We start from the raw sequence: 14,255 nt of genomic DNA on the forward strand, positions 1-14,255 counted from the left end.
AAGTGGTAGCAAATGCAAATATATATATATATAATATGTATATATAAATCTTGGAGTTGGAGCTGAGTAGAGTCAGTTTGGGGATAGGAAAACCGCGTTTGACAGCCAAGCACATTAATGCCAGTTCTGATTTGATTATCTTTAATCCTTGTCTCTTCTTCATAAAGTCTGCCTTCCCTGCAGCTGCTAGTTGGTTAAGCTTTTCCTTGGTAACCCTAACTTCTAGATGGAGGGAGCTTCATCCAACCCAACTTCTGGGTTAGGTTGGACGTTTGAAGCACTAAATGCTATTATTCCGTCCAGTGAGTCCAAATCCTTTGCCCCAAGCATGGCGTTGGTCAAGTTTACTTGCCTTTCATGCTTGCTTCCTCCCTCGCTCTCAAGGCCCCGGGTCCCCGGCAAGCAGGGACCCTACCACCGGCATTGACGACACACACACACACACATATATATATATATATATTAAAAATTTAAAAATACTATTTAGACGTTCACCTATGAACCCTTATATATATATATATTAATATAACACACATCATATATTATAGTATATGAATGTCGTATTAATATCACAAAAAGTATCTAAACAATATTTTTGAAACATATACACATACATAATTATTGTGACTTGCAAATTTATTTTAATTCACTTATCAACCTTACTTTCATGGATTCAAATCATTTAAACATGCTCCCAAGTACAAGATGTAGTGGTAAAGTATTTGAAGTTTCACACAAAATATTAGGGTTCAAATTAGTGCGAAAACTTTCTGAAAGATTTAAGTTTCATATAGACTGCACTGAATGTCTAATTCTAAATGTGTATAAACTGTGTTTGCATCTAGATTTACTCAGAAATGCATCAGAAGAAAACTCACCCGCCCCAGAAGATTAGTTGGGTGAAATATTTAAATATTTCTTTAGTCTAAAGGGTACGTCTGAATTTCAAGAGACACTGCAAAAAACCAACCCTTTGCTACGCCCATTAAGTCCACGGTTCGAAGGTTAAGTTTGCACTATCCTGCTCATATTGCACCAAGAGCAATTGATGAACTAACGAGGCCATTGTTTGGAAAATTTAATGGGTTCTAAAATTTATGGGATGTATTAAATTTTAATGAACTTATTAAATATTAAATATAATTAATCAAACATTAACATTTAAGTGAGTTTAAGAAACCCAATAAATTGTCTAGACTTTGTCCAAACCAACAATAACTTTTATTATACTTTAATAATAACATCATCATCCAAGATAACTTGATAATAACAAGTAAGAACTCAAATGATAAATTAAAACATTTCAAGGAATTCAAAAAGGAGAGCTCAACACGCCTCTCTGTGACAAGACTTCCAAACAAGTCTTCTCTCTGAAGGCAAACTGTCCTCCAAACGTGAAACATCACAGCTGTATTTCATAGTATCTTTAATTAGGAACTGTTAATTAATAATGAGAGTAAGTAAATGCCTGTGCATGAGATGCATAATCTCGTTAGCGATACAATTTCGAGAAATAGAGAAATAATGGAGTGGCCACGTTGAAATAAAATTGCCCATTTGATCTTTCCCAGGCGATTAATTAATTAATTTATAATTATGTTGTTCAGACAGACAGACAGACAGACAGTTGAACCAAGTTTATTTTCATTACAAAGACCTCCTAACCAGTTAAATGGTTTAAACTTCAATAATAATTTGTATTGTTTCATCTTAAATTTTTTTAGAAAATAATTTTATATTAATTTTACATTGCCACAATGGATTATAGTCCAAATCTAGTCCTAAAGCTTCTCCTATTTCTTTGGGTAACATTGCAATCCAACCGAATAAAATATCATTAGCTCAAACTAGGCTCCAGTTCGGATCCGTCATAACTTAATATTTTATTTTATTATATATATATTATAAATAATTAAATTAATATATATAATAATTTAAAATTTAATAACTTTATATTAAATAATATATTTATAAAATTATAAATAAATATATTAATATATTTATAAACAAATTTATTCACGAGTTATTTGTGAATTTCTAATCGAGCAAGTTTATAATCCTTTAATTAAGTCATTAATATTTATGAATATCTAATCACACTTGTTTGTGAGTTTTAATGAGATAAATTTATTAAAATTCAAAGTTAGGCCCAATTTTAGATCGTTTATTTAAAAAAAAAAAAAAGAACACAAATGAATTTTATTGAGTCAAACACCAAATTTTTCTCAAATAACTCGATTCACCTGTGACCCTACTTTGAGGTAAAAATGATATTTTTAAGAATTTCTTTTATAATTATACCTCACAATTATGAATTTCTTTCATGTAGATTAAGCTAGTACCATATAAAGATAAATTTTATAATTATCATTTTTTATTATTCCGTACATTTAAAAGAAGCACCCATTAAAATGGGATTATCGATATATTATCTTAATTGAACTTTTATAAAAGGAAAATCATAAAAATCTCATTTCCCTTCTTAATAGTTAATGCTGTCTTCGGTCTTTAGTCCTCAACATACTGCAGGCTTAATTTTGACCAGGTATTAAGTTTCTAAATAAAAAATCAATGAGATATTGGCCATGGAAAGGGCTCCACCATCCTCCATTTATATTTCAATTCCACACATATACATATATATAAGCCCAGCTAGCATCCATTCAGCTACACTCATCAAATCTCTCTCTCTCTCTAAATTGCCTCATCGCTGTCTCTCTCTTTGAAGCTCCAGTATCTATCCATGGCAGATGTGTTGAATGAAGACCAGATTGTAGAGTTCCGGGAAGCTTTCTCTCTGTTTGACAAGGATGGAGATGGTAATTAATTAAGCTTTCTTTCTCTTAATTTCTGTGCTCATTAATTTGTACATTTTGGTTAATTACGCTCTGGCTGAGCATATGAATGTGCAGGTTGCATCACAGTGGAAGAACTGGCGACGGTGATCCGATCACTGGATCAAAACCCGACGGAGGAAGAGCTTCAGGACATGATCAGCGAAGTCGACGCTGACGGCAACGGGACCATCGAGTTCGCCGAGTTTCTCAACCTCATGGCTAATAAAGTCAAGGTAATTAACTGAAATTAATTTCTCTGCTTCAACATATTAATTCTACAGATTACCAATTTGTTGAAAACATAACATATATTTAAGGACTCTCTCTCTCTCTCTCTCTCTCTCCAGGAGACTGATGCAGAAGAGGAGCTCAAAGAAGCTTTCAAGGTGTTTGACAAGGATCAAAATGGCTACATATCAGCTACTGAGGTGAGACTAGACAGACGCTTATTCATGATATTTTTCACACTTTTTGCACGTAAAAATTAAAATTACAAATATCTTACTTCTCAACCTTTACAAAATAGAGAGTCGATACATCATTACAGACATATATATGTATATATATATATATTTGCATGCATTATGATTTTTATACACAAACTATATATTACAAGCTTTAAACATTAATATATTTTCTTTTCATTAACCAAAACTTTCCAATATCTTGGTGACTAAGTAGTCCTCAAAACCGCGTTGCTAGCCTCGCAGTGTGAACGTCAAAGGGCTTGTTTTCAACAAGAATTTTGTAACATAAAAAAGATAAATTACCATAAGTCTCTTGACTTCCCATTGTCAACATTGCGAGAAAGCGACTTCTTAATCAATGATAATGATATTGCATGAGAGAGAGAGGGGGGGGCGGGCGGGGGGGGGGGGGGGGGGGGGGGGGGGGGGGGGGGGGGGGGGGGGGAGAGAGATTAAATTAATTAATATTATATATATATGTATTGAAATTGGTGAATGGGCCTTTTAATAATGTATTTAAGTACAGTTGTTTGACCAGTGACTTGAAGGGCATCTGCTTAACAGTGTTTGTTTGTCTTGCAATGAACATTACCTAAATTCTAGTTTTAACCTAGAGTGCATCCGTATTTGGACTGTTTTTATATTTATTTTTCTCAGAAAAGATTCTAGCTACTAATCCAAAGTTCGTATATATATAGATTTGATTAATTGAATCTTTTGCAGCTGAGGCACGTGATGATCAACCTTGGAGAGAAGCTAACAGATGAAGAGGTGGAGCAGATGATCAAGGAGGCTGATCTGGACGGTGATGGCCAAGTTAACTACGAAGAGTTTGTGAAGATGATGATGGCCGTCTGATTTGGATGGGAATTATTAAACCCTTCATTCCAATGATAATGATGAAGATTAAGAGATAGTCTGATTCAAATTTGTTTATTTTCCAAAATAATTTTCTTCCCAATTTGTTTTTATTAATTCTTGTTGTAGTCTAGTCAATGGATATGTAGTGACTAGCTAGAAAACGTAGAATGATCGCCTTGACCATCAACCCGTCTCATCATTTCCATCTATCCCTTTTTGTAACTTTAATTTCTTTTTAATTTTAATCCTGAATTTAGCATAAAATGATATAGAAAGTCTGTTATTGGAACCAGAATGCAAATTTAATTATTATTTGTCTAATATATGAATGATATAGATGAGTTAGAGATTTAATTGGGATTATTCAACTCGATTGGGTATGGGATGGAAGGGTTCAAACCCAATGCATATTTGATATGAACTTTTCCTTCTAAAAGTCTATATGTAAAAGAATGATTGTTTATAATCTCTTGGCAGATGGCTTATTTTGAATGGCACCTTATGTCCAAATAATCAATCTTTCAACCCTAATTATTGGTCTCTGGCTAGAAAGAATGCATTTTCTTTCCACTTCACTAATTAATTGTTCAAAATTAGCATTTACTTATCTTACTCTATGGTTTCAACAACTCAGCCTAATTAGCCAGGTATGCTGCTTTGAAATTTCAATATTAATTTAAGGGGGGTTGTTACTTTTTGACTTTGACTGGAGATGAATGGCCATGGCAGTGAAGATGAAGATACTTGGAAGAAATATATAATTTTGATCAGATGCCTCCAAAATAAATATTCCTGTTGAAAAGAGAAGCCTCGTTAGCTGTCACATACTTCTCCTTTCATATTGATATTGCTTTTGCTTTTGTTTTTATTTTTAAACTTTGCTTGCTTGGATCTGCTCTTTACATTGCCTTCTCACCCACTGTCGGTAACTCTCAAAGAGAAGGTGATTATATATATAATAAACCAACCTTAATTATATTTAGTCACACACCCAAAAAAATACTATTAATTAAACTTCCCTAGCATTGTCATGAGAATCCCTTTTCGTCAAATTAAAGCCATGCATGCCCTACCCTATAGTAGGGTAGACTCATTCAATTCAAAATGTGGGCAAAAACTAGGTCAATCTTGAACAAGTCCAGAGACCCACTTCGTATATATAATTATGGAATTCACCAAATGGTCCATCCATCACCGACCGACCAATTCCAATGTTTCTTTTAATTTCTTCATATATACTTGTTATCAATGAAAGCCCCATCCCATTCTTACATTACAAGTTCAAGTATTGAAAAGGTGCCCTATGGGCTATGGTATTGTAAGATAAAATATGGCCATTTAAATTCGATATGGCTTTATCATTATTCTTAAATCGAATAAATAATAATATAAAAAATCCAAGCCTGTCCAAGTGTCCATTATATTTAAACCCACCTTTAATTTTTCAACAGTGAAACGATACGTTAGGCTCTTAGAAATTTCTTAGATTAAAAGATCAGTAAGTAATATATATTGAAATCTAGAAAAAGACAAAAGAAAAAGAAATATATTGGATATAATATGACAGGTATAATCGATCGAGGCCAAACTTATATTTTTGTTCTTATATTTTTTTTTTTTTGTATAATTGCCTTGTTTCAATTATATTCTTAAATTTATATTTTTAAATCAATTTAATCTTTATACTTTAACATTTTTTTCATATGACAATCCAAACTTTTCATTGTTTCAATTACACTTTAGTACCGATATTTTTGAGTCAATTTAATTCTTGTACTTTGATATATGTACAAACTGTTGACTTATCTCACTTTATTTATTTTTTTTTTACATGTCAAAACATATTAGTTAATTTGACTAAAAAATGAAAGCATAATGGTGTAATTAAAACGGTGAAAAGTTTGGGTTATTATACGAAAACAAGTCAAAATATAAAAATTAAATTAACTAAAAAATATAAGGTGAGAAGTGCAATTGAAATAATAAAAAAATTTAAATAATTAAATATAAAAATACAAAAATAAAGATATGAGTTTCGCCTTCGATCCGGCTAAAATATTGTACCCAAGGCAATGGGCCGAGCTAGGTCCGGCCAGGACAACCTTAATGATGCAAGCGCAGCTGTGCAGCCCAATTTCAAAGTTGGGCCTAATATAAATCTGCCCAAACTGGGCTCAATGGGCTGGTGATAATAATAATTGGTTGGGTCTTAAATGACTACAAGGATGTCTTTTATGATTGAAAGTCAGATATTATGCACGTGAAAAAAGATAATTTTAAATAGGAAAAATTTTCCGTTGTGATATTAATATTTAAAATAATTGAAAGAATTATTTTTAATGTTTAAAAAATAAAATAAAATATCCTTGAAATTTAATATTAGCTGCAATTTTTTTCTTGTGACTAAATAATCGCTACTAAACTTTATAAAATGACTAAATTATCTTTATATTTAAACATTTTTTCCTCTTCTTTATATTTCTTTCTCTCAATGTTTGCAATAGTAGGAGTTGTTCGCGATGATGAAGACAGTGACAACGATGACAAGAGTATTTGTTTGAGGGAACTATTCATCTTTTTTCTTCCTTTTTTTTTTTTTTTTTTTTTTTTTTTTGTGACGGCAAGGATGGTCATGATGGCAAAGATGGTGGGGGCATTTGCTATTTGGGAAATTCTATCCCCAACCCGCCAAATTACTCTTCACAGCCAATGCCATGCAAAAGGAAAATTCTATTTGCAACTATATGTTTTGCTTTCCGTAACCTAATTTTAATATTCCTAAAATACCCTGAGCTGAAAACTCATATTTCCCCTTTATTTAAATCTTTAACGCTCAACCACCCATCATTACTCTTCAAGTGCGTTCACTCACTTTCTCGATCACGATTGCCACAACCATTTTACTCATCCACAATTATAACTAAACATCGCACAATCACTATTATTCAACTCCGACTATTACACAACCAATATTATTCAACACCAAACATTACTCAGGCCAATTGTTCTTGCCATAACCAATTACTACTTACTATCAGCAGTTACTATTAGCAATGAAAGATATCCACTATTATTTACGTATTCTAGCAAAAAATAACACAATTTACAATATTTATCACTAATTAAATCACATAATTTACATATAAATACACGAGGGATGAGTTAAAAAAATAAGATTAATTAAAAAATAAAAAATACGTCTTGAAACCCCGAACCTCGAGGTTGGGGGGCTAGGGGATGCCCCGAACCTCGCGGTTCGGGGGCTCAAGAGTGCCCCAAACCCCGAGGTTCGGGGCTAGGAGATGCCCTTGAACCCTGAGGTTCGGGGCTGGGGAATGCCTCCGAACCCCAGGATTCGGGGGTTAGGGAATGCCCCGAACCCTGGGGTTTTGGGTGTTCAGGGAACCCCGAATCCATGGATTCAGGAAAAATCAATTCTCCCGAAGTCATGAGTTCGGGAAAAATCATTTTTCCCGAAACTATGAATTCGAGAGAATTGCATTCTCCTGAACCTCAGGGTTCGGGAGAATGCAATTTTCTTAAATTCAATTATATAACATATTATATAATTAATATAATGTTAACATATATGAATTGAACGGGGGATAATTGCATTCTCCTAAACCTTAGGGTTCAGGAGAATTGCATTCTCCCCAAATGTATATAATATATTATATATATATATTATAATTATATACATATATATAAATTATTCTGAATCATCGTGTTCCGAATATTTGGATTAATATTATATTTATTTTTTCTTGAATTAATATTGCTTTAATTTTAATTTTTTTGAGTTAAATGCAAATCGTAATAAAATTATATTTATTTTTATTTCTTTAAAATTTATATTAAATTTATGATATTTTGTCATAAATTAAATAAAATAAAATATAACAACAAATACTAAAATAAAATATTATTACAAATAACTTAATGTACGTTGAAAAATTATAATTATAATAATACAACAAATAACAACAAATAATTCTAACCAGAAGAAGCTATGAAGCATGGAAACGGCTCGGAGATGCCGTTTCGGCGTTTCCGAACCGTTTCCCGTTTCGAAAATGGGAAAAATCGGGCTGTTTGTGTAAATTTTAGAAAATTCTAGGCCGTTTTAGAATTTACCAAAATTTATTGGAAACGCGTTTCTAGCCGGACGCATTTTAGCCACACAATTTGATGAAGCCTTGGTCTAAACTCCTCATCTTTTTCTCTCTCTTCTTCTTCCAGTTCGGCCCTGATCTAAACTCCTCATTTTTTCCTCTCTTCTTCTTCTTCTTCCAGTTCGGCCCTGATCTAAACTCCTCATTTTTTCTTCTCTTCTTCTTCTTCTTCTTCCAGTTCGATCGCCTTCACGCGTTTCTATAGCACGTTTTCCTGATATAATGCTTCTAGCTATAAGGGCTAACTTACTTATGCGATGTGGATCCTCGGTCCTCGGGTTTTCTTGTTCGGCATGATGCAGTTTCTACTCTTTATCAGATATTAATTGCCGTCCAGTACCTTGATCTAGCTGAACAAGTATGTTGAAAGCTGGAATAAGTACATTTGCCCCTGTTTTAGTGTGCTGAAAGCTGGAATAAGTACCTTGAGCCTCTCGCTTTTGTCTATTGTTTATATTTGATTTTTTTTATTTTTTATATTAAAAATTATATTTACAAAAAAGTCCTTATATTTTTTAAATTTACAGTTTACCCCGCGTTTCCGTTTCCTACTTTTTTAGAAAAATGTCATTTCCACGTTTCCGTTTCCTATTGGAAACGTCTCCCGTTTCTGTTTCCGTACAACCTAGAGAAGAAGAATAAGAGGATTTGATGCGCGTGGAGTGTCTTTTTTGGTGATAGTGTTTGAAGGGTATGTTTGAAATAGAAATAATTGTAGAAAGTAATAAATGTGGTTGTAAATAATAAAATTTAATATTTTACTTTACACATTAGTTGCGAAGAGCAAAACATATGGTTACAAATAGAATTTTTTCATGCAAAATTCTCCCTTAATTTTAAAATTCTTATTTTAGCCCCCACAGTCCCCCCTCCCCCACTCTCGCTCTCCCTGTGCAATGGCCGTGAGCCGTATCACAGAGAAAGAGAGAGACAGAGAGTGGGTCGACTGCCATGGCTTCGCCAGGTAAGTGTGTGTATATATATATGGTGTATGTGTGTGTGGGGGGGGGGGGTCGGTCATGGCAACTGATCCATTCTCTGTCTCTCTCTCTCTGTAATACGGCCCACGGCCATTGCGCAGAGAGAATGAGAGAAGAGGGGATTAAAATAGAAATTTTAAAATTAAGGGGGAATTTTGTATAGGCTGGGCTGTGGAGAGTAATTTGGCAAGCTGGCTTGCTATTTTTGTCACTTTATCCCTTTCATCAATATTTCTTTCTCTATAACGGTGGAGAGTTGTTCACAGTACCAGCAACAACAACAATAATAATAGTATGGGCATTTGCTCACTCTCACTCTCTCTCTCTCTCTCTCTCTCTCTCTCTCTCTTCTCTCATCATCGCAGATCTATGATGAGATTGAATTTTCCTTCATTGTAGACTTGCAACGAATTTGTCGCATAAATGTATATTTACATTGATCACAACGATGATGATGGCAATGAAAATGAACGTTGATAGGGTTTGCCAACAAGGGTTTAACACACACACACATTATTCTTCGAATCTAAATCTGAGTTGAATTCATCACACGCTGATGATGAATCCAGGCAATGAACACACATGGGTTTATCCCAATTTGTTGCGATAAACCCAAATAAGATCACTACATGGAGACCCGCTAGGTTCATCTTCAATGCCGGTGATGAACTCAGTGAGTTCCATATTGGTGTGGATTTGTTTTTTTTTTTATTTTATTTTTTGTTTTTCAATTAGAAAAGAGAATAGAAAGAATAAAGGATAAAATGATCATTTATTTTTTTATTTAATAAGAGAGGTGGTTATTACAATTTCTTAAATTTCGTGAAGCTTCAACCATGTTCTTTTGCAATTTACACTTTCAAATATGGGTTGGTTACTTCTTTAGGTGGTTACTTATATATTTATATATGCAAATGTATATACATATAGGAAAGAGCACATCAAATAGAAGTCATATGATTTTATCTGAAAGTATTAAGTAAATATTACAATCAAAGGCAAGCAAACGAGCTAAAATACAATCCCCCCGCCCTCTCTTCCTCCAATGCCATCACTCATACAGATTTGTCCCACACAAACAAACAATGAATCAGAATATAGAATTACAAGAAGCCAAGGCAAAAAAGAATTCCAGCAATTAATACAAGTCAATAGATAGTAATTTCCGAAGCTATAATCACTCCTCCTTTGGTTGCAGAAAGCTCAAAAAGCTAGCAGAAAAACATAGCCATGATAACCAAGAACATCAAATGTAGCTGAAGAAACTTGTGATTCTGAATGCTTTGGATCTTTCAATTGATTGCAGCTGCGCAACAGATGCAGGTGCTGAAGATCGAAGGCCGCGGCCTTCGCTTCCCGCTCCTCTTTGTTATTGCACCAGATTCCTTGACTGCTTTCTTTTCATGGTCATCTTCTTCTTTCTGGGACTTAGCCATGAGTTTGGCCTTCTCTTCTTCTTTCAAGAAGTTCAGAAATGGAGCTCTAGACTTATCTGAATCACTTCTTTCCACTTGGATGGTCTTCTCTTCCACTGAGATTGCCTCGTACTGCAAGCTTCCGAATGCACTTTTGTCATGATGCAACAATGGAGTTTGATCCGACTCTTCAGACCTGGTTTTATGCGGGAGATCAAAACCGAAACTCGGCGATTTCCTAAGCTCAACTGCAACACTTGGGTTCTCTGGAACTGATCCTGTACTGAACCTTGCTGAACTTTCTTCTGCTTCAGATGCTTTAGGTTCTACACTTTTCTCCTCAGTAGGCTGGTGTGCTACGGCTTCAGTTTCTGCAACTGTGACTGACATTTTCCCTGGAAACCTTTGTAGATCTTCTTCAGCTTTCCCATTCTGCAATCCAACTTCAGAGAAAACAGCTGGCTCAGCTGAGTTGTTCGTATCAACAACTGAAGATCCATTCACAATGAACTGACTGCACCTTCCTTGTTTTGAATCTGTCAAACACACAGCATTGCTTTCAATTTCAGAATCCTGATTTTGATCCGGGCATTTCGGAGAAGTATCAGAAGATGCCAATAAATGATAATCAATTAGGTGAGTTGCTTCTATTCCACTCTCCAGTGCCTGCATATTCTCTGTTTTTTCCTCCATGTCATCGATGACCTCCTTTTCTTTTGGTTCTTCTTCTTTAGCATGGTTGTTTTCCGTTGAAACCATTCCAGTTTCAGGATCCATTTGAATTACTTCTTCCAAATCTCTGCTCATTTCTTTTACCTCCCCATTGCTAGTATCTTTCTGGTAACCATTTTCAGCTACCATCATTTCGTGGCTTTGGCTGTCTTTCTCAACTGTAGAATTCCTTGAAGAATCAGCCATGCTCTCCTTTCCCGGATCAGTTTTAGAGGCATTACCCTCATCAGCCTTGGCTTCATCCTCCACGCCCTCATGAAACTGAGGCCGAGGATGAGTCTTTCTCTCCTTATCTTCGGTGAGAACAATGCATTCATCTTGTGGATCATAAGATTCTTCAGGAGATATCGATGACTTTATCTCAGAACCAGTTTCTTCTGATGACTTTGATGACCCATTCCTAGCTAATTCCACCAAGCCAGGAACTTCTTCATCACAAGTGTTGTCAATTCCACTCTGTGATGTTAATTCCATGGCACTCAAACCATTCTCCACCTCACCTTCAGCATTAGTTTCACCTTCATCATCACCAGTACATGTAACTACTGATTCATCTTCAGTTGCTGTCTCATCCACTTCAGCATCTGAAACAACACTTTCGTCCATGTTTCCCTTTGCTTCAACTTCACCACGTTCCTGCTGATTACCCTCTGTTGCTGCAGATTCTAGGGGTTCTTCATTGAGTAATGCAGATTTTGTTTCACCAGTCGAATTTCTTGCCCCTTCTTCCTCTGTCAGATTTTAGAAAACCAAATTGAATGGATTGAGTTTTAAGTGCTATAATTTTGCTTCTACTTATCTTAAGCTGGATCGGACTCTCGGTTTAAACACGAAAAAACATCAAACAGACCTTGCCTAAAGGATGTCTGATCCCCAATTTCCTGATCATTTGCTCCCAACACATTCTCCTCCAGATTTGTCTCTGATGCCTTGTCAACACGGTTCTCGTCTTCAGCTGAAGAGGGAGCCTCGTTGTATTCTATTTGAGCTTCACAAAATTTAAACAATGGTTTACAAGCCGGTGACAAGTTGGGAAGACAAAAGATTACCATTAAAACACAAACCATTTCCGTCTGATGGATGCTCAGAAGACAACCCTTCAGATTTCTCATGAAAATCTTTGTCTTTCCCTGCGGGAACTATCTGGTTTTCCCCCTTCCTATCTCCTACGCGATCGCCTTCTCCGGCAGAACTTCCTGCAGCTTCACCTGGTTTGCTCTCTTCTTCTGCATTAAGCGTCACAGCAAGATAGACAAAGTCTAGCATTGTCTCTGATCATACAAAAATATTTTGAGTTACAAAGAAACTGTAAAAAATGTATACCTTTCAGCCCAGAAACATTGTTGTTGCCCATCTCATTGCCCATATTCAGCTCCTCAAATCCTGCAAAATCTCAACAAGTTCTTGTAAGCTTGCAAACTTTTAAATACAGGCAGCAAGTTTTTGCTCCAGAAAGTAAGAATCGAAAGGGCTCTCGAATTCGAAATCTGAATGCCTAGCTAATAACTTCGTTACCATGATCATGATAATTAATGATGCTCACATGCTAATGGCTATGAACAGCTTGAAACTCTGAGGCTGCCAGAGTGTTAACACTCGATTAGCACGACAACTAGAGTGATATTGCTTTAAGCACAAGCCTGAAATGGATGAACCAATAAAGCTAGGCAGTGGAAGTTTTGCCTTGTATCTTTCTGTCATTATGAATTTAATACTGCTGAATGGGTTTCTGGTTAAGTAAATTAATCTCACTGTCGGTGACTAAGCCTGCTAATATGATTATGCTCTGCCAGCACCCTCTCTTATAATCAGTATTATTCCGTAGGTTAGGCATCTCTTTCCAGGCCAGATCGAAAGCTCTGTATCTGCGGCGCAGAAGAATAAACAGCAAACAGTGTTTGAACAAGGCGGAGGTACATCATCGTCATCATTATCATTATCATCATCATCATCATAACTTGGTGTAATGTTATTGAAGAAATTCCTTTATTTTGCACATGAATTTGACAATCTCAAAATGGGAGCCTCAGTCCCCCAACAACGTCCTTTCTAAAATAGTTAAATCGGTGTTCGGAATCAAGTGTTGATTAGGAAGAAAATATCATGGAAGGTCCTCCTATTCCAAGTGCCCTCCATTGGGACATAGGATCGCAAGGTCCACATGAAGAGGGAAGGGCCTTACAAGGATGGGGAATTAATAATGGATTTGACAAAGGCCTAGTGAACTGGTAGGTCTATGATCTTGAAGGTTACTTGGAGGCAAAGCTTATAATGGATAAAGAAAGGGTGGCTGAAAGAAATGTTTTTCAATCCTAAACTCATCATAGCGTTGCATTTTCTTTGGGGCTCTCCACCTTTAGGCATGTTTAAAGTCAAGCTCTTGGACCCTTTTCCCCTGCTTTTTTAATCGAAGAAAGGATTAGAAAGAATGGTTGGTGGAACTAAGTCCAGCATTTTGGGCTTTACCATAGTTTTAGCACTTCAAATGATTACATCAAATTGCTTCCTTCTGGGGATTTTCTTTTCCAATCAAACCCAGATGGGCAATGATCTATAAAATAAAAAAGGTGGAATTTTGATGGGGCATGGAATTGAGTGCCTGTTGCACTTGGAAGTACAGAGCAATGGGATGTTATTAAAAAGTTAATTAAGGGCATCATCCATATTTGCTTTTTCTTTTCTTCTGTAATTTTTGGATTCTTCTTCATGTTTATCAGTGTTTTAAAGGGTGGAGACATAATATATATTTACAAAATATAGAAAATGTAGAAAGAATAATAAATATGATTAT

The 14,255-nt window shown here is 35.2% G+C and overlaps 2 protein-coding genes across 3 annotated transcripts; one reads left to right on the forward strand and one right to left on the reverse strand.

Annotated features, from left to right (window-relative positions):
- The first annotated feature begins 2,651 nt into the window (after positions 1-2,651).
- Positions 2,652-4,519, forward strand: LOC127800089 (calmodulin-like protein 11). Its single transcript, XM_052334511.1, has 4 exons — positions 2,652-2,819; positions 2,913-3,070; positions 3,185-3,265; positions 4,028-4,519. Exons 1-4 carry the CDS (start codon positions 2,744-2,746, stop codon positions 4,160-4,162), a joined length of 450 nt encoding a protein of 149 aa, XP_052190471.1. The 5' UTR covers positions 2,652-2,743; the 3' UTR covers positions 4,163-4,519.
- Positions 4,520-10,263: 5,744 nt separating this feature from the next.
- LOC127800090 (uncharacterized) lies at positions 10,264-13,283 on the reverse strand. 2 transcript variants are annotated; one of them, XM_052334512.1, is made up of 5 exons: positions 13,008-13,283; positions 12,788-12,847; positions 12,529-12,690; positions 12,315-12,452; positions 10,264-12,195 (listed from the first exon to the last, which is right to left on the reverse strand). In XM_052334512.1, the coding sequence occupies exons 2-5, from the start codon at positions 12,828-12,830 to the stop codon at positions 10,610-10,612; spliced, it is 1,929 nt and encodes a 642-aa protein (XP_052190472.1). In that variant the 5' UTR covers positions 12,831-12,847; positions 13,008-13,283; the 3' UTR covers positions 10,264-10,609. The 2 variants fall into 2 exon arrangements, with proteins under 2 accessions (XP_052190472.1, XP_052190473.1); XM_052334513.1 differs by having other exon boundaries at positions 12,980-13,283.
- Between the last annotated feature and the right edge of the window lie 972 nt (positions 13,284-14,255).

Source organism: Diospyros lotus, chromosome 4 (genome assembly GCF_014633365.1).
Source record: "Diospyros lotus cultivar Yz01 chromosome 4, ASM1463336v1, whole genome shotgun sequence".
NCBI lineage: Eukaryota > Viridiplantae > Streptophyta > Magnoliopsida > Ericales > Ebenaceae > Diospyros > Diospyros lotus.